Source organism: Kogia breviceps, chromosome 3 (assembly GCF_026419965.1).
Source record: "Kogia breviceps isolate mKogBre1 chromosome 3, mKogBre1 haplotype 1, whole genome shotgun sequence".
NCBI classification, from domain to species: Eukaryota; Metazoa; Chordata; class Mammalia; order Artiodactyla; family Physeteridae; genus Kogia; species Kogia breviceps.
In genome coordinates this window covers 34,231,373-34,250,253 of record NC_081312.1, presented here as the reverse complement: position 1 = coordinate 34,250,253, position 18,881 = coordinate 34,231,373, and the positions used below count along the sequence as shown (strand labels likewise).

The 18,881-nt window shown below is 45.4% G+C and overlaps 1 protein-coding gene across 3 annotated transcripts in view; it reads right to left on the bottom strand.

Annotated features, from left to right (window-relative positions):
• Nucleotides 1-1,944: 1,944 nt before the first annotated feature.
• Nucleotides 1,945-18,881, bottom strand: part of ZFYVE26 (zinc finger FYVE-type containing 26) — a 72,652-nt gene continuing 55,715 nt past the window's right edge. The window contains exons 36-43 of one of the 3 annotated variants that reach the window (XM_067028296.1): nucleotides 18,374-18,571; nucleotides 17,505-17,704; nucleotides 16,577-16,718; nucleotides 16,217-16,276; nucleotides 14,878-15,060; nucleotides 13,716-13,760; nucleotides 10,948-11,040; nucleotides 2,612-2,704 (exon numbers count right to left, since the gene is read on the bottom strand). In XM_067028296.1, the coding sequence (XP_066884397.1) occupies nucleotides 2,693-2,704; nucleotides 10,948-11,040; nucleotides 13,716-13,760; nucleotides 14,878-15,060; nucleotides 16,217-16,276; nucleotides 16,577-16,718; nucleotides 17,505-17,704; nucleotides 18,374-18,571 (933 nt within the window). In that variant the 3' untranslated portion in view covers nucleotides 2,612-2,692. Of the gene's footprint in view, nucleotides 2,705-8,615; nucleotides 11,041-13,715; nucleotides 13,761-14,877; nucleotides 15,061-16,216; nucleotides 16,277-16,576; nucleotides 16,719-17,504; nucleotides 17,705-18,373; nucleotides 18,572-18,881 lie in introns of those variants that run through there. The other 2 variants (XM_059058385.2, XM_059058383.2) reach the window with 2 other exon arrangements.

The window sequence follows — 18,881 nt, the reverse complement described above, 5'->3', positions numbered from 1 at the left end:
AAAATATATAAAATGCCTTGGGACTTCCCTGGTGGCACAGTGGTTGAGAATCCACCTGCCAATGCAGGGGATACGGGTTCCAGCACTGGTCCGGGAAGATCCCACATGCTGTGGAGCAACTGAGGCCGTGCGCCACAACTACTGAGCCTGAGTGCCACAACTACTGAAGCCCGAGCGCCTAGACCCCAAGCTCTGCAACAAGACAATCCACCGCAATGAGAAGCCCATGCACCGCACTGAAGAGTAGACCTCACTCTCAGTAACTACAGAAAGCCCGTGCACATCAATGAAGACCCAACAACGAAGCCCCAATGCAGCCAAAAATAAATAAATAAATAAATTTATTAAAAAATATATATATATAAAATGCCAATGCTTAGGTCTTACCTCAGATTCATATTTAATTATTCTGTTCTTGGGCAAAGTTTTGGAAAGTCCTGGATGATTTTAATGTGCAGCTGGGGCTGTGAACTGCTGATCCAAGGCAATCATGGTGAGCACATTTTCCTTGCAAGTGATTGGTTATGGAAAAAGCATGTGCCTCAATCATGGGGTATGGAAGCTTCTGGGAGAGGGCTTCCTCATTGACTAAAAAGTGAGACACAGGAAGAAATTTTCTGTCTTCTGTTGGACATTGTCATGGCTGAATATGACATCTGAATCTACCACAATTATCTTGAGTCATGAGTGGAGCTGAGCTGGTCCAAAGACCAAACTCACATGCTGAAGATGGTAGAGGGAAAGCTAGAAAGAACCTGGGTCGCTGACAGATAAAGCAGTGAGTCACCGAATTAGCCAAGACTGGATTGCCCTCCCTTAAGACTTGTTACATAACACGATAAATGGTCCTTATTGTTGAAGTCTATGTCCTAACTGACACAATAGTATTATGTTGAGCCATATAAAATTGCTGATATTCTACCATTTTTTAAACCTACTTTTTTCCATCGTCACTGATGATCCAAGGCAGATAGATGTCTTCCTGACCTACTTTCATCACCTTCAATTTCCTTATCTGTTTCATTATATTTTTCTCTACTCCAAAGATCTGTCATCTTTCATTAATTTCAGTATCCACAGTGATAACTGATATAACATCCTAGTACAGAGTCTTAATAGCTCTGCTATGCATTCACAGGTATTCATCCAAATTTTAATCTATATGTACAATCTATTTTTTCTACATATGGATATATGATATCTCTTAGCCAAAACAATCACCTGAGAAGATCAGAAAACATGATGTACAACTTGTTCTGATAGACGATAGATTAACTGCTGTAACAAACAATGCTAAGTTTTAGTGGCTTAATGCTAAAAAGTTTATTTCTTGCTCTTGTCATAGTCCAATGGAGGGAGCAGAGTGGGAAGGTAGCTCTGCTTCACATGGCTTTCAGCTCAATAAAATCACTAATTACGTTGTTTTAATCACCCAATATTTTGTGTTCTAATGGCAGTAGTTATTTAACTAAAGGATTAAAAAATACAAAATATACTTGTATTCAAAGTATATGCAATTTAAATATATTTTCATAAAAATGTAAATTAAAGAAATAAAAAAATTATTTTAAAATGTCTATTTTTCTTCTAAAATATTTAAATTATCTATCAAAATTAAAAGGCAAAATATAAAACATTATAGAGATGAATATCAACATTTTAAATCAAAATTATTTAAATAAACTAATTTTTTAGTTTTAAAAAATTTAATTATTTCTATGAATTTTTATAAAAATAAAACTATTCATGATTCTGGTGTTCAATGTCCCTTTAACCGCCAATGTAAACAACGGATATCATACTTCATGCATGTTTCCTCTACACCTATATGTCTATCAATTTAAAAGTAATATAAATTAATTATTATGTAGCCTCCATTATACGTGTTGCAAACGCATACATATTGAAATATGGAGAGACAGGAAAATAGACACTCACCACTACTACGTGAAAATGATTCTCATTTTAATGCAAGTCTCCATTACGATCATGCTGAGAAAGAATTTGACAAATTAATTAATTGTCTTTTCCCCAACTGCTTCCTCTCTTCAAATTCTCCCTGCACTCAGAAGCAGCAGCACAATCTACACAACTTGAGAGCATTTGGATGCATTCAAGGTGTGTTCCCCTGGGGCTTAAACAGTGTTAGTCATGGGAGCCGATGTCCAGGGTCTCAGGTTGTATTATGTCAGAACTGAGCACCAGAGCCTAAGTAAAAGAGATGTCCACATATTCTTAAATATATTTACTATTTTCTAGCACTAGTATTTGAAAGTGTCCTGCACGTCCACTCGGACTCAGTTCCTTGATCTCCTCAGCACTGATCTTTTCCTCCACCCCTCTTCATCTCCCATTCCCATGCTAAGGACCACACCTGGGCACTTTGTCATCATGTGAACTTGCTGCTTCTCAGATATCTTAACTTCCAACATCCCACTCCAACCACAACCTTCTGCTCCCCCAGCTTTCTCTCTTGTCAATTCCCTGTGCCATTATCATCCCATCTAGCAAAGGCTAGAAGAATCCAACTCTCTGATTTCTACCCGCCAAGAGTGCTGCTGGAGAAAATCACTCAACCTGGCCGACTGGAGCGACTGTCAATCACTGGTCCTCAGTGTCAACTGGGCTTTCAGTGCTGCCTGATCACCTGTTCTTCCACAGTCAAGGATGGATCCAAGGAAGCTTATACAATTCATGGGATCATCTTTAAAAGAATAATACACAATTACAGTTACAAAATTAGGTACAAAATTGGACAGTGATTTAGAATGAAGAAACCCACCGCCCCCAACCAAAAGTAATTAGAGCCGTGGGAATTTAAGATCTTCTGAGATCTCTTTAGGTAATTTGACAGCAATGCTTGCATAAAAATGCCTTCAGAAAGCAACCTGGCTTCCCCTCCCCACCTAGAATACAACTTCCAGCAACTCCCTTAACTCACAGGGGCCCAAGTAAGCCTCAAAAACTTCATAGCGAAAATGCCTCTTACGTTACAATATGGAGAGGTTCACGTCCTCTCCATGTTCTCAAGCCACTCCACCCAACAGCTCCCTTGAACTATTAACAGCTGATTTCTCCTCTGATTTCATGGAGAACTGGGAAGCCATCAGTCTTAACTCCCTCAACTTTCTGCTACCAAACCAGCAAACTTGTCTATATCCCACTCATATTTTCTTCCTTGCCTCTTTCCACAGTAGAAGTGTCACACCATCCATTGTTTAATCTTCATGTTGAGAATTTCTCTTAACATTTGTCTCCTTCTTTCATCAAAGATGAAGTTCATGTTTCTATTTGTTGCCTTCCTTGGCTCTTTGGGGGTGGTTTACAAGTAGAGCCATATGGAACCTACAGATCCACACTTGCTCCCTTGGCTTCTGTGACCTGCATTCTTCTGGTTCTCCTTCTCCTTCCGGGACTTCTTTGCAGGTACTTCTTCCTCTACTTGCCCCTTAAATTGTAGATACCCTCATGCCACCATTAGATCATTCATTTATTTAAAAAAACCACACACTTTGTGCCAGGATTGTTGCAAGCATGGGCAGTAGGAAGTGAGCCAGAGAGATCCTGTTTCGGCCCTCACTACAAGGACACGTGGCAGAAATGCCCATGCTAGTCTGGGGTGGAGGGAAGAGATCTGAGAAGACGTCCTAAACCAAGTAGCATACACTTAACAAGACTTGTTCACTAGCTGAAGAGAAGGTAAAAAGTGGTCCAGGCAGCAGGCTCAGAGGGGGCAAAGCGTATATCACATCTGAGAAGCTGAAAGAAGGGAGTTGGGGGTGGAAGGTGAGAAATGAGAGGTAGGTAGGGATCCAGTAAGCAGAGGCCTTATGAGCCCTGGTGAGAATTTGGACTTTATGATTATTATTGTTATTATTATTATTATTTTTTGGCCGCACCACACGGCATGCAGGATCTTCCCTGACCAGGGATGGAATCCACGCCCCCTATGTTGGGAGCTTGGAGTCTTAACCACTGGACTGCCAAGGAAGTCCGAATTTGGACTTTATTCGGAGGGCTACAGGAAGCCTCAACTACTACCCAAACTTGGTAACATCTCTGCTTCTACTTTTCCCCCTGACTAACCTGTGCTCCATTCTGCAGCCAAAGTGACCTTAAAATTTGTCACGTTATGTCCCTCTCTTGCTTAGAACATTTTGATGTCCTTCTATTATCCAATGGGTTAAATCCCAAACACCTTAACAAGCTTACGAGGCCCCACATAACCTGGTCACAGCATGCTGACCAGGCTCCAGCCTGCTGTGATTTCTTTGATTTCTCTCAGTTAGATACTCTGTGGTCTCTGGACCCCTTTCTCCGGCTACTTGTATCCTGAGCATGATGTCTGCTGGGAAGCCTTCATTGGCCTCCCTCCAGTCTGTATTCAGTACTCCTCCCATGAGCTCTCATTTACACCCTGGACATCCTCTCAATATTTAATATATGAGACAATAGCAAGTGACTGGGCACCTGCTATGACTCTGTAAACTCCAGCATACAGCTCACAATATAACCTTAATATTTGTTGAATAAATAAGTGAACAAAAAATAAAATAGGGGATGTAGTCAATGTCTTCTACTATCACTTCTAGCTCTAAAAAATACATAGTTCTTTGTAGGTGCTGTCTGATGCAGGTGACTTAGGAACAGTTCAATAATTTACTTTTAAAAAGATAGTGGGAGTCAAATTTCTATTCATTGAGTTCCTATTTCCATTAAATTGGAGTAACTACTATACTGGATTTTTTCCCTCAGCTCAAAGGTTCTTAAAATATCAACACAGAAATGAAAAGTATCTTCTCAGCTTTTCTTTAAATATGTTCAATCTTGCCCATTTTCCCTACAAGCAAAGAATGTTTTTCTCTCTAAGGAAATGACTTCTGTACTGGTAGTTTCCTTAAATGAACTATTTCCATTAGTTCAATCCAATTAAAAAATTCAGCTAAAGTTTACTGACAGCCCATCATGTGCCAGGCTCAGTCCTGGGGATATAAATAAGGCATTTGAACTTATAGTCATTTGACCAGCTTACAGTCTGGAAAAAGACTCTTGAACAGATAACTTAAAAATGTTTCACTTTCTCAACTATTTCTGGTTCAGGACATGCTATATTCTTTACAGTTTAATTCAAAAATCTTTATTTACTGGTAAATAATGCGCAAGTAATTTGTGGGTGAACTCTAAGGTGAGCAAGAGATGATCCTTGCCTTCGAGGAGCTTATGGTCTATGAGATAACAAAAGGACAAGTAAAAAAATGACTGTCAGGAAGGCAGATAGGGGAGTTTTAAGAGACACAGAAGGGTTAAAGGAGTAAGAGTCCACATCCACGGGACGGGAGCAGAAAAGGAAGCGGGGAACCAGAAAACAAAAATGTTCTCAGTAGAAGTGCCATTTGAAAAGGGCCCTGAAATACTGATAGAATTGATGTAGGTGCCTTATGTAAATGGAATCATATATTATTTATCCTTTTATTTATTTATTTTTTTGCTGTACGTGGGCCTCTCATTGCTGTGGCTTCTCCCATTGAGGAGCACAGGCTCCGGACGCGCAGGCTCAGTGGCCATGGCTCACGGGCCCAGCCGCTCCGTGGCATGTGGGATCTTCTCGGATCAGGGCGCGAACCCGCGTCCCCTGCATCGGCAGGCGGACCCTCAACCACTGCGCCACCAGGGAAGCCCTATTTGTCCTTTTGTACCTGGCTTATTTCACTTCGCATAATGAAAAGACAATTTTTATGTAATCAAATGTATTGCTCATGAGTTTTTAAAATACACTGTAACAGGGCTTCCCTGGTGTCACAGTGGTTAAGAATCCGCCTGCCAACGAAGGGGACACGGGTTCCAGCCCTGGTCTGGGAAGATCCCACATGCCGCGGAGCAGCTACGCCCATGCGCCACAACTACCGAGCCTGAGCTCTAGAGCCTTCAAGTCACAACTACTGAAGCCCGTGCGCCTAGAGCCCATGCTCCACAAGAAAAGTCACTGCAGTGAGAAGCCCGCACACCGCAACGAAGAGTAGCCCCTGCTCGCTGCAACTAGAGAAAGCCCGCGCGCAGCAACGAAGACCAAATGCAGCCAAAAAAATTAATTAATTAATAAAAATAAATAAATAAAATACACTGTCACAAAAATAAAAGGACCATCAAAACCTAGAAAAACATGTTTGCAACATATATAACAAACAAAGGTCAAATGCATTATGGTGGTTACCAGGGGCTGGGGGCAGTGGGGGGATGGATAGAGGGTTAGTGCTTAATGGGTACAGAATTTCAGTTTGGGAAGATGTAAACGTTCTGGAGAGGGACAGTGGTGATGGCTGCACAACAATGTGAATGTATTTAATGCCACTGAACTGTACACTTAAAAATGGTTAAAATGGTAAATTTTCTTGTTGTTGTTATGGGCATTTTAACCACAATAATGACAATTAAATGTTTCAAGGACCCCTGGGTTTGTATCTGCTTAGAAAGACTTCCCATGCCTGAAGATGATAGAGTTGTTTATTCTTCTAGAAGTATCGTTTGTTAATATGGAGTTGGTAGGAGAACCAACTTTTGCACAGGTGTTTGAGGTGAAGAAAAGAGGCTTCTGCAACAGTCAGGGGAGAAAGTGACAAGGACCTGAAGTAAGGTGATGCAGTGGAAGGGCCAGTGTCTTCCGACTGGGAAAGTAGGATGAAAGGATTTGGCTTTCAACTGGATATATGCATGGGAGGTACTTGAATGTTTGTTCATTGAGAAGGGAACAGAAAAGTCAATACAGAGAACCCCTGAGGTTTCTAATCCAGGCTGCACGCACAATAGTAATAATAACATTAATTGATTGATACTAATATTCACTGACACAGGAAGATTAGGTTTGTGGATGGGATAGGATGTGTTCCATTTTGAACATGCTACTATTTTTAGAGGCAGGCAGGTCAGCCATCTGGGTGAGTTTCAGAAAGCAATCAAAAGGTGGATCTGCTGTGGAAAAAAGTAAAGGGGGAGAAATTTGACTTGGAACTCAGCCAATCAAGATGATTGCTGAAGCTATGGGATTGTATGGGAGAGTATAAGAGTGTCAAGAGAGAATAGATTAGACCTTGAAGAATTTTAGCCCTTCAGTGGGATGAAGAGGAAGTATAGTCAGAGCAGCAAATAATTTGTAGAAAAGGTACTTGAAAGGGGCTTGACGAAAGGGTTTTAACAACAGAAGACTGGAGGGTTGAGGTAGCGGAGGTGGTTAAAGAGTTCCAAGCAGAAATAAGAATGTGAAGAAATAGGGAGCAGGAAAGCACTCCACCAAAGAAGCCCTTCAGTAAACCCGATGTTGAAAAAATATGTTGTAGAATCGGAGGTTTCAAGGAGGGGTTAGTCAACATCATTACTGTGGAAGAGAGGATGAGGATGAGGACCAAGAACAGGCCATTTCCCTCAGGGTAACTATGACTACTGATATTTGGTTGCTTGAGTATGAAAAGTCTGACAGCATTTGATCTACTTCACTTAAGCTCCAGCCAAAGATATCTGGTAAATTTGGAATGTCTCAGGTTTCTAAACAGAGTCAGTGTCCCCTATACTAGGTTTAGGTTGGGTGTTCCAATTTCCTTTGTTGTGACGCATCTTTGTGCCAGATCCCAAACAGGTGGTTTTCAGGTCTACTTTCATCATTACTTTTTGTTTGTTGTGTTTGTTTTTGAAGTTTTGTTTATTTTTTTAAATGAGAAATTGGATGAGATCATGTTTCTGGGGAAAGGTGATAATGGCAGCAATGCTACTGTCCATGGTTCAAGTATTATACTGCACATGCTGTCAGAGGGTGGCAAGAAAACTATCTAAGCCCAACTTGAGTTCTACTTTTCCCAAAGACCCTACACCTGGTTTCAGTTTGGTTGCTATTAAAAAGATACGTAGAATTAACAGCTTGAAAAAAAACCTTCAGAGTTCCATTTTTCATTCCCAGCCTGGCAAAGATTACAAAGTTTGATAACTGTGGGAAAGCAGGCACTGTCCTACAGTGCTAGTGGGAGAGTGAATTGCCATGACCTCTTTGGAAGGCAACTGACAATTTTTACCAAATGCACATATCCTCTGACCCAGGGTATTCGAGACAAGACGATTCCCTGCAGCATAATCTGTTGTGGCAAAGATGGCAACAACCTAAAATGTCCATCAACAGAGACTGGTTAGATAATTATGGTGTATCTTCACCACGAAATACTTAAGGCATTACTGCTTCTTTATGCATAAAATAGCTCTGGAACTATATGTTAGAAACTGGTCACCCTGGTGGCCTCTGGGAGGGGACTGGGCTAAGGGGACAGGGATGGGAGGGACTTTTCATTTGCCTTCTATACCTGATGAATGCATAACCTACCTCCACCAACCACTCTGAATGAAGCAAAACAGTTTCCTGACGGCAGAGAGTACACTAATAGTTTTTAACATATTAGGAATCTTGAGATAAATCCTAACCAGAGTCCTGAGCTATGATGGGAATCATTTAGAGAAGTTCAGGAGTTGAAGGCCATCTCCTGTTTCCCACTCACCTTTTCTCTCCACACAGAACACAAGGCATGAAGGAAGGGAAGGATAAGGGCAAGAGAGCACAAAGGAGCCATGAAGCCAAGGACTTGTAGGACAGACACTTTATTAAGACTTGCTTGTAGTAAAACATTCAACCCTTTGACGTGTCCATTAGTTTGTTATTTTGTTTTTTGCTGGAGACCATAGCCTGATGCCCCAAAGCCTCTAGCCTCATCTTACGTCAGTCTAGCCAATGGTTGCCTATTTTATAGTTCAACTAGCTGAGAAGGGAGTCAGGAAAATCTGGTCTTAACATCCCAAATTAAGGGCTGTTAAGATTTGCAACCCATTTACATAAAGTGCTTATGTTCAGTGCAAAAAGGGCAGACTCAGAAGGGCAAGCAGATGCCAGGAAATGATGTTTTCTGGGAGACAGATACATTCTATGACTCAAAGCCACTTGTCACACTTCCCCATAAAGGGGTCTAGTATTTTCTTTTCAGTCTCTCCCCTCTCTAAGAGGACCAAAACTTTGAATCTGACAGATGCTCTTACAGTTGTTTGTTTTACTATTAAAAAAACCTGGTTCAGAGGGAAATCCACAGGGTTTCTAAGCACCAGAGATAGTGACTTTGGCTTCTAGCTCCTGTTTCTCTCAGCAGCAAACGTGAGATCAACAGGCTGAGCTCTGGCTGGTGGGAGGCTCGCAGCTGCGTAGCTTTCCTTAAACCCCTCGTTTGCAAATCCAAGTCATGGACTATGGCAGACCTTTTCCAAAACGCTGTCACATCTCTGGTGGGAAGACAGGCCAATGCTTATTAAAGGAGCACTTCACCTAGTTGCCCAACTGGACATGACCTATTTCACCATCCCCTTGTTTAATTCTTCTTTTTTAAAAAATAAATTTATTTATTTATGGCTGAGTTGGGTCTTTGTTGCTGTGCATGGGTTTTCTCTAATTGCGGCGAGCGGGGGCTACCCTTCGTCGCGGTGCACAGGCTTCTCATCGCAGTAGCTTCTCTTGTTACAGAGCATGGGCTCTAGGCATGCAGGCTTCAGTAGTTGTGGCTCGCGGGCTCTAGAGTGCAGGCTCAGTAGTTGTGGCACACGGGCTTAGCTGCTCCGTGGCATGTGGGATCTTCCCGGACCAGGGCTCGAACCTGTGTTCCCTGCATTGGCAGGTGGATTCTTAACCACTGAGCCACCAGGGAAGCCCCCCTTGTTTAATTCTTGTCTGCTGGCCCAACTTCAAAGTGAACCTGTGACTCCCTTTGTTAAGACAAAGAACTGCACTGCCTTCTCGATGACCTTGGGTCTCTGCATGTGCACCCTTCTGTTCCGAAGAGATTGAAGAGACGCAGGAGGGAAGAGGAAGTGATTTCCTAACCAATTAAAAGGGCACATATAGGACTGTAACTCAAAAAGGCAACGTCTAGCCATTCAGTTCCAGGGTCTTGGCTACTGTTTCTCTCCCCAGACTCTCAAAGAGGAAGCTACTTTCTCTCACTTTGCAGCAGGGATATTGACAAAAGCCAGTTCTTTGCTTGTAAAGAACCCTCCTGTAGTCCTGTTTGGAGAGGTTCCCTTTTCTCTCCCTGTGCATAAACGTGATGACACCCCTCCTGCCCATGTGTAGGGCTCCAGACCCCATCATGTGTACAGGTAGCCACAGCGTTCAGATGCCAGCACCTGAGGACCTTTCTGTTCAGACCACCTTCCAAAGATTCATGGTAACTCTTGCGCTTGTGAGAGGAGAGACACTCAGAATGGTTTTATACCACAGGAAGCACCTGCCCTAAAGCCGTCTCTGAATTTAGGGAAGGGAAGGAGGGAAAAAGAGGAAATCCTTTTGATGCAGCTCTATAATTCTCTGTTAAAACCCTTCTAGTCACGAGGAGCTACTGGAACGTCTCCACACAGAGGGAACTGTGTACAAACAGGATGAACCCGGGTCAAGAACCAAAAACGCGGGGAAGGTTTTCAGACAGGCAGAAGTCTAAAGTAAAGTGCCTCTTTGCAGTGGGGGGAGAGTTTCATTTGTTCAGAAATGCTTGGGCGTAAACATGAGCGCAAAGAGCGTGCACAAACACACACTCACTCTGAGGTAGAAAGAACCGGCCATCTCCAGACAAACACAGACTCCACAATTTTACAGAAACATGGCACTTGCGTGAAAGGTCCTGTCTCTGCCCAGGATGGCAAGTCGGGTCCAATTCCAGCTCTTTCCCACCTGGGGTGGAGCCAGGGAAGTCCCGTCCCACAGGAGGAAAGAGCTGGAAGCATGCCCATCACTCCCCTTCCACAGTTGTCAGGCCCCACAGCCCAGGGTCACTTCCTGGAGCCCGAGCCATGGGCACCCCGGCTGTGGCTTGTCAGAAGCCACTGGGAGCAGATGTCTTGCACTACTGCATCCCCACTGCTCTTGGCAGCCTGCTGCACCTGCTGGACGAGGATCGTGGCCCGTGAGTGTTCTTGCTTCACGGCGATCAAGTAGGCAGAACGCAGCTTGCAACACGTCAGGTAGGCCTGAACCTGCCAGTTGGGTGTAAGAAACAGCGGGAAGGAAACCGTCACTGACAAGTCACCAACAGGCACACAGAGAGCTCAAGCAGATGAGATACCACTTCTCACCTACCAATCAATAATTGGGTTCTTGGGCTTCCCTGGTGCTGCAGTGGTTGAGAATCTGCCTGCCAATGCAGGCGACACGGGTTCGAGCCCTGGTCTAGGAAGATCCCACATGCCACGGAGCAACTGGGCCCGTGCGCCACAGCTACTGAGCCTGTGCATCTGGAGCCTGTGCTCCGCAACAAGAGAGGCCACGACGGTGAGGGGCCCGCGCACCGTGATGAAGAGTGGCCCCCGCTCGCCGCAACTAGAGAAAGCCCTCGCACAGAAACGAAGACCCAACACAGCCAAAAATAAATAAATAAATAAATTAATTAATTTTAAAAAAGATACTCTGTCAAAACAGATTAGAGGTTATTAGAAAAAAAAATAATTGGGTTCTTGCCTTTTATTACATTACGGCCACTCTTTAAATATTACACTGTGTTATTTTATAGTGTAAAAAGTTATTACAAATAAGCTAAGAGTTTCAAAATGAAGAAGGTAGGCAGGCAGAGTCTGCTCTAACCACGCCCTCCAAGGCCCTCCTCACTCTCCTGGGCTCTCCAGCTTCCTCCTGGCCTCACTGCCGACAAACTGTGGTTTTGTACTTATTTGGCTGATGATTTGACTGATGACTGACTCCTTGGCTAGGATGGCAGGAATAGCGTTTGCTTTTTCTAACCATTCCTGGTGCCTAGCACAGGGTCTGGCATGCAGGTGTTCAATGAATATGCATGAAGTGAATGAGTGAATGAATGAGCCATCATACCTGCCCCCTACAACGGGCACACAGAGCCCCTTTCTCTATTTTCTGTTTCTGACCTGCTGAATTAAAAATCTTTTGACAGGAAATTCTGGGAAGAAAACGTACATAATTAGAAAAACTCCAATTAAGGCATGACCCCAGGTTGATCTGACTTGCAGTTTGGCAGCACAGAGGCAGCTCAGTTTCCTACATTCAGGACACCCTCCAGCTCAGGAATGGCCAGCTGGGTGGAGATGAGAGCCCCTGCCTTCCCTGGCCACGACCTCACCAGCACCTCCCTGGTTAGCCAGGGTTCCAGGCCAGCGAACAGCAAGGCCCAGGTGAGTTGCCTCAGAGCTCCCGCTAGCAGCTGCCTTTCTGCCATAACAGTCCTTCTGGTGGTTGGAAGGGACTCTTCTCTCTTGATGTTTCAATGTTCCATCTTCTTTTTTTTACCTTGGTCACTAAAGTCTTCCTTTCCTAAGCTCAATTATAGATAATCGCCTACAGCTAGAAGACATGCTCTGACATGTCTGAGCTCACTGAAGTGATCAAGTTTTGCAGTATGGTTATCTACCTGCTGCCCTAAGACATTCGCTTCACCCAGGCCCTCAGCTCCGCTTGGCACCAGTGTACATTAAACAGAATATCACAAGTTGGCAGGCAAAATTCCTACCTAGAGGAGGAGGGCATTTTTTCAGAAAGTCTGGAATAGAAACTGAACAAAGCTGTTTTTTGGCAAGATCCTGTGACCTGAGATCACATAAGTGTGTTAGAACAGCTGCTGCCAGAAAAAACCTGAAAAAGTAGTAACGACGGTATAGCTTTCAGTGTCCATCTTTCCCAGGCACAAAGTCTCTGTCCCACAGAGCGGATCACTGAAGGCTTGGAAAAGAACCATAGTCGGAGAATCAAGAAACCTGGGTGTCTGGCCTGGCTGTCGGGTTCTCATTTTGATTCTAGAAAAGTAATTTGCCACGTTTCAGGCTGTCAGAATTCTATCCTTTCCACAGGATCTCATCAGGATGTTGCAGAATTAAGTGAAGAAATGTTAAGAACAGGTTCTCCCTAACCTCAAATGAAAAATGCCCTGCAAATTCAGTCCAGGGATTAGAAATACCGCCATGGGGAGCAGCAATGTGGTTGCATAAAAGAAGCTGTTTGCCTAACATTAGTTTTCTTCACAAGGGACTCAGCTGCCAGATCATTCCACTGCTAGTGGCCAGGGCAGGCTGGCTTGGTTTTTCTCCTGCCTCTCTTGGCCTGTGGGCCTTCCTCCAGATGGCAGGTGGATTGAACCTGCGGTGAGCCACAAACAGGAGCAGCTGGGCACCCTTTACAAAGGTTCACCGATTTCCTACTCAACAGGAAGAGCTTGCAGGTCCCAGGGGCAAGGCCTGTTCTGGAGACGGAGGCACCAACAGACATTGTTGGTCAAAGGGTTGGGTGGGTTTTTTCCTTACTGTAGAGGGTACACTTGTTCCTCCAGGATAAAGAGATGCCTGCTCACTCTGAGAACCTCATTCAGTGAGTCAATGTGAAGATGAAAGTGAGGATTTCCTAGGGCTCTGAGAGAAAACCTCCATAGGAAATGGAGAGTTGAGAGAAGCCTAGGACACATGTGTGTCTTGGGGGATAAAGAAATGGGAGGGCAAAGGCTCATGTGGGCAGATTTCTCATGTTCCCCACCTATTCCCTCCCTTCTACGCCCCTATCTGGGTCTCAGCCCCACCTCTGATAACAAAGAGGCCAAGATACAGGTTGAATGGTAGCGAGCAGAGGATAAAGGTGAAAAGGCAAGTCCAAAGTGCTGTTCCCGAGCACTACTGGGTGTGAAGACAGTTCCACTCACCTTGCTGTCATCACTGTGCATCGCCTGGATCAGGCCCTCCAGCTCCTGTGCAGAACAGAGACACAGTAGTCATGAGACGGAGGGGTCCGCAGCGTGGGAGCTGGAGCCCAACCCAGCCTCAGCCCAGCCGTTCTGACTCAGGGTGGGGATGCCTGCCTGACCCTTCTCTACAAACTCATCTCCTGGGAATTCCCTGGTGGTCTAAAGGTTAGGACCCCATGCTTTCACTGCTGAGGGCCCGGGTTCAACAGCTGGTCGGGGAACTAAGATCCCACAAGCCGCGTGGCACAGCCAAAAAACACACAAAAACCAAACTCAACTCCTGCTATAAGAGCAACAGAGGAAAGCTATTGATAACACTAAGCTTGGGAATCTGAGAAGCAACAGCAAACAAGAGGCCTGTCCTTGGCCTTCAAGAGAGGATGCGGGGCTTCCCTGGTGGTGCAGTGGTTAAGAATCTCCCTACCAATGCAGGAAACACGGGTTTGAGCCCTGATCTGGGAAGATCCCACATGCCGCGAAGCAACTAAGCCTGTGCGCCACAACTATTGAGCCTGCACTCTACAGCCTGCGAGCCGCAACTACTGAAGCCCGCACGCCTAGAGCCCGTGCTCTGTAACAAGAGAAGCTACTGTAATGAGAAGCCTGCGCACTGCAAAGAAGAGTAGCCCCCACCCCGCCACAACCAGAGGAAAGCCCACGTGCAGCAACGAAGACCCAACGCAGCCAAAAATAAAATAAATAAAACAAAGTTAATTAATTAAAAAAAAGGAAAGGATGTGGCTTTGTTCACCCCACTAGGAAGCCATCGGGGGACAGTTTTGCAGGCGACATGCTTCAAAGGCCACCTGCAGGCCCACAATGACCTCCTCTACAATCACAGGGGGAAACTCAACTCTGTCGGTCCACAGACACTTCCGGGTGCCAACAGCATCAGACAATGGGATGCTGAGGGATGGCCTCTGGATATAGTGGTTATCACCACGAATTTTCTTTCCAGGGAAGGGTTGATTAGTGAGGCCATCATTACAGAGGGGTCAGAAAGACAGAGGGATCTTGTAGAGTTTCAGGTACAGCAAGTATGGGGGAGAGAAAAATAAAGAGGGGGATGTGAAGACACTGAAATAGATAGAGGAGCTGAGAGGTCTGGGGGTGAGCGCACCTGGGGTGGAATTCTCTTGAATGCTTCCAAGCAGTTGAGGAGTATGGTGTCCCCGTCACTTTTGGCCGCCATGCCTGACTCGCTGACACATTTGAGCAGCTGTCGGATCTCACTGTACTTCTCCCTCTCCACCAACTGCCGGGCGGCTTTGCAGTAGGTTGCGGCAGCGTCCAGCTGGAAGTCCTAGAATAGAACATGGGGTGATGGGTGTAGGAAGGCAGGGACACCAATGGCGGGAAGGAAGATGACATTTACAGAGCTCCTACTGGGCTTGGGGTAGACAAGACTGTAGTCCCAATAGAGAACATACATAAACGAACAATCAGCAAAAAGTTCTTCTTTTGGAGTTCGGCAGACATTTAGGAAGCATCCATAAAAATCGTAACTTTGATATCTACACTGGTACATCTCACTTGCTGCCATGTCACTTTCTGAAAATATTCTCATCAAATGCCCAAGACCAGAGAGAATGAACTGGTCTTGGGCATTTGATGAGAATATTTTTTAGAATATTTTTCTTTATTAAACAATAAATTTCCATTTTCTCTTGGAAAATGGATGTTGGGGGCTGATATTGGCTGCCCTGGACACTTGGTGCTCTGTTAAGAAATGCCTTGGTGTTAGGAAACAGACCAATTCACCAAAAGACTGATTTGCTAGAAACTACCAGATAAACATTTTGTTGCCTTGGGGTCTTTGTCCAACATGGAAAATGGGTGGGAAGAAAGAAATCTGTCAGATTGTTTGTTGTCTTTGATCCTTCATGCACACTGCATGAAGACCGTGTCTGCCTGGAGGGTGATGGGCCTCAGTGTGCCTGTGTGTCACTGTGTGGTGGGGAGTCGTCTGGCTTTTCACGGTTTGGGCACCCTGCTCCATCCTCTGCTCCAGTGCCACAGCTGTACCCGTGTCCTCGTATCACAAGCAACAGAAAATGTATGCCTCGAGCCGGCTCCTGGGCCGACAGATGGAGAGGCAGCTCTTGCTGCCAGCGGCCCCTCCCCCTGAATAGGACCCCCGCACCGCAGCCCCTCTGCCACCTCCTCCAGCCACACTCCCCCGCAATGAGGACAGCTGTGTGGAACTCTCCTAGACCTCGTTTCGGGTAGTTATTTGATAGCTTTCGATGAACTCGTCATTGGTAGCTTGGCTTTTGGCAAAGTGGCCTACAGTCTTGAATTTGACCCACTTCTGTAACAGCCCTCTTGTTGATTTCACCCTTGATGTACGTGTAAATCTGCTTTCCTTGGGATAAAAATTTTCTGAAGAATGATCTCTCACAGAACTGTGGTCATGTGCTTATAGCCCTCGGTATAACCCTGAGTAATCTGAGTCATACCTGCAGAACACGGAATGCAATTCCAAAACCATCTTCTACATTTTTCCCTCCTAGCATGACCTGAAAATGAGAGGGAAACATGCTTAAAGAAGCAAGAATTACTGGAGCAGCCCCTCAATCGAGAACGAGGCCCTCATTCATTCATTTATTCAACAAACATTTGTGGAGACTACTGAGTGCAGGCACTAGCGATACAAGAGTGATCAAAACAGACTCGCTCTCCAGCCTTCTGGGGCTCTCATTCCATCTGGGAGGCAGCCACCAAAAGAATGACTGAAATAATGATAACCAGACGATTTCAAGTGTGATAGGCACTCTGAAAGAAAACAGCCTGCCGGAGGTCTGACACGTCGTGCGTACCTTGCAGGCAACATCCATTTTCATGTGGTTGTTTCCAAACAGGGTTGGCAGAGGCAAGGGGTTGATCTGAGAGGTCCCAGCACTTTCGCAGCGATGTAAGAACCTGGTCACTTCCATCTGCAGCTGAAGTGTGTTCATGTGCCTACGGTGACAGGAGATGCACAGTCTGGCCTCAGCAGGGGCCTCAGGAGTAACTAGGGCCAGGTGACTGAGAACTCATAACAGGATGGCAACGGAAAAGGCAGAAGAAGGGATGTGGAGGGAAAAGAGATCCAAAATACCCTCTGAGCAGTTACGACAAGACGAAAGAGGCTGATGAGTGTTTATGGGGCATGGTGGCTACTAACAACAACAGAGGTTGAGAGAGACATGAACCCTGCCCTCCAGAGTTCAGAGGCTAGAGGAGAGGTGGATAACAAACAGACACATCAAGTATCTAGCGATTGGGACTGTGAAGGAATAAACGGTAGCGGTGGAGCATTTGCTTCAGATGTTGTGTTCTCAGCAAAAAGGCTGAGAGAAGGGAAGGACTTGGGGTGCTGAGGAACCCTGCGGAGGCCAGGGTGCCTGACGCATCACAAGAAAGGAGAGAGTAGCATGAGGTAAGATGGAGATGCAGGCAGGGGCCAGATCACCCAGGACCTCTTTTGCCTCTTGTAAAAGGGTAAGGGTTTAGCCTGACTGTCACATGCCATCCCAGTCCCCGACCCTCCCCTACTTTCTTCTTCTCCTACAAGCTCCTCTGGAGGCTTTCCAGGCTTGTACCAGACACTGTCATCCAGGAATGATTCACGTTAGGTGTGTGCGTGTATGTGTAGGTGTTTGTTTCCCAAGAGGTCAGAGGTGGGCAAGAACGGCTGCATCACCGACAGACCCTCAGTTCCAGCCTTCCTGCCCCACCCCAACTGTTCCCTGAACCCCAAGTTACCTTGACACATCAGCTGCCGTCATCTTCTTTCGGAAGAAGGTGGTTTTCTTCCTTCCAGTACGGCGGGAGGTTTCTTGGAGGTAGATCTTCAGGTGGTCCTTGGCCTTAAGCAGCCAAGAGAGCTTCTCTCCCAGCTCCATATACGTCTTTGCTTTGTGACTGAAGAACCGAATACAGGTCATGGCGGCCCGGATGTGGTCCTGGAAGAGGAAAATGAATGTTCCGGTCAAAGGAGATCTGGAGGGTGGGGGTATGAGGAGAACTCTGATCTGATTCCCCCCCCATGAAGCCTGGCTGCCATCACCCTTTCCCTCAGAGGCCCAAGAGGTCCGAAAGTGAACCGACTGGCTGGGACCTTAGGTAGGATGTTATTCCACCACAAAAGAGATCTTTAAAAAGGAGACTTCTGATTCTCCATTTGACTTGCCTTCACTTTTACTTTGGCGTTGAATAAGCTAATTTCTCTGCGATTTAGTGTTGGCCACCCTCAGACAGATTGGAAGAAACATGGTCCCTCTCCTTTCATGCATCTTCTCTAAAAACACTTACTTCTCCTTCATTCCTTATGAATTCTGCATTCATGCCCCATGTTTATCTTGAAACTACCATATCCCTCTTTTTTATCTTTACACTCCCTGAATTCTGAAGAATGCTATTACTGACAAGATTAAAGTCTGCCTCTTCAGGATGAGAATGGAAATCCTGATATTATGTAAGAATGCTAGAGAGTAACATGGATTTGCTGTAGGCTTAGTCAAGGAGCAAGGCCAGGAACAAAAACGACAGTCTTGTTCCCTCATCCTGCACAGCCTCCCCATGTGACAGGCCAACAGGGACAGAGGTAGAAGGCAGGATGGGGCTGCTGTTACCTTCATAAACTGCTGTAGCTCATACAGAATGTGGTAGTAGTTCTTCTTCTGTAAATGTTGGCAGGAGGCAATCAGGTACTTTCCCCAGCTTTCCAAGGTTGGATCAATGGATTCTAGCAAGTTTTCTAAAACGTGTAGCTTCCCACTTTTATAGCTTGGCTGGAAAATGCCTTCTATGAAGATTTCTGGGGGACTCTCCTGGAGCAGGGCAAAGCAAAAAGTCGGAAGTCTTGAGCCTGGTTCTGGCATTGTCTGGGACCCATTCTGAGTTTTCCTTCCACTCACAGCCCTTCAGCATCTTCCCACAGGGGTGCATCTTATCTTTTTGCACATCACAGATAGAACCCTTTGAGAATCCCGCTCGGGTGACTGCTCCCCTTCTCTCCTTCTCCGTAAAGAAAAGCTCCGTGACAGAGTTATCTGCACTCCCTGTCTCCAGTTCCTCTCCCGTGACTGTCTCCTGAACTCACTCACATCTAGCTTTTGCACCTACAACTCCATTGCAACT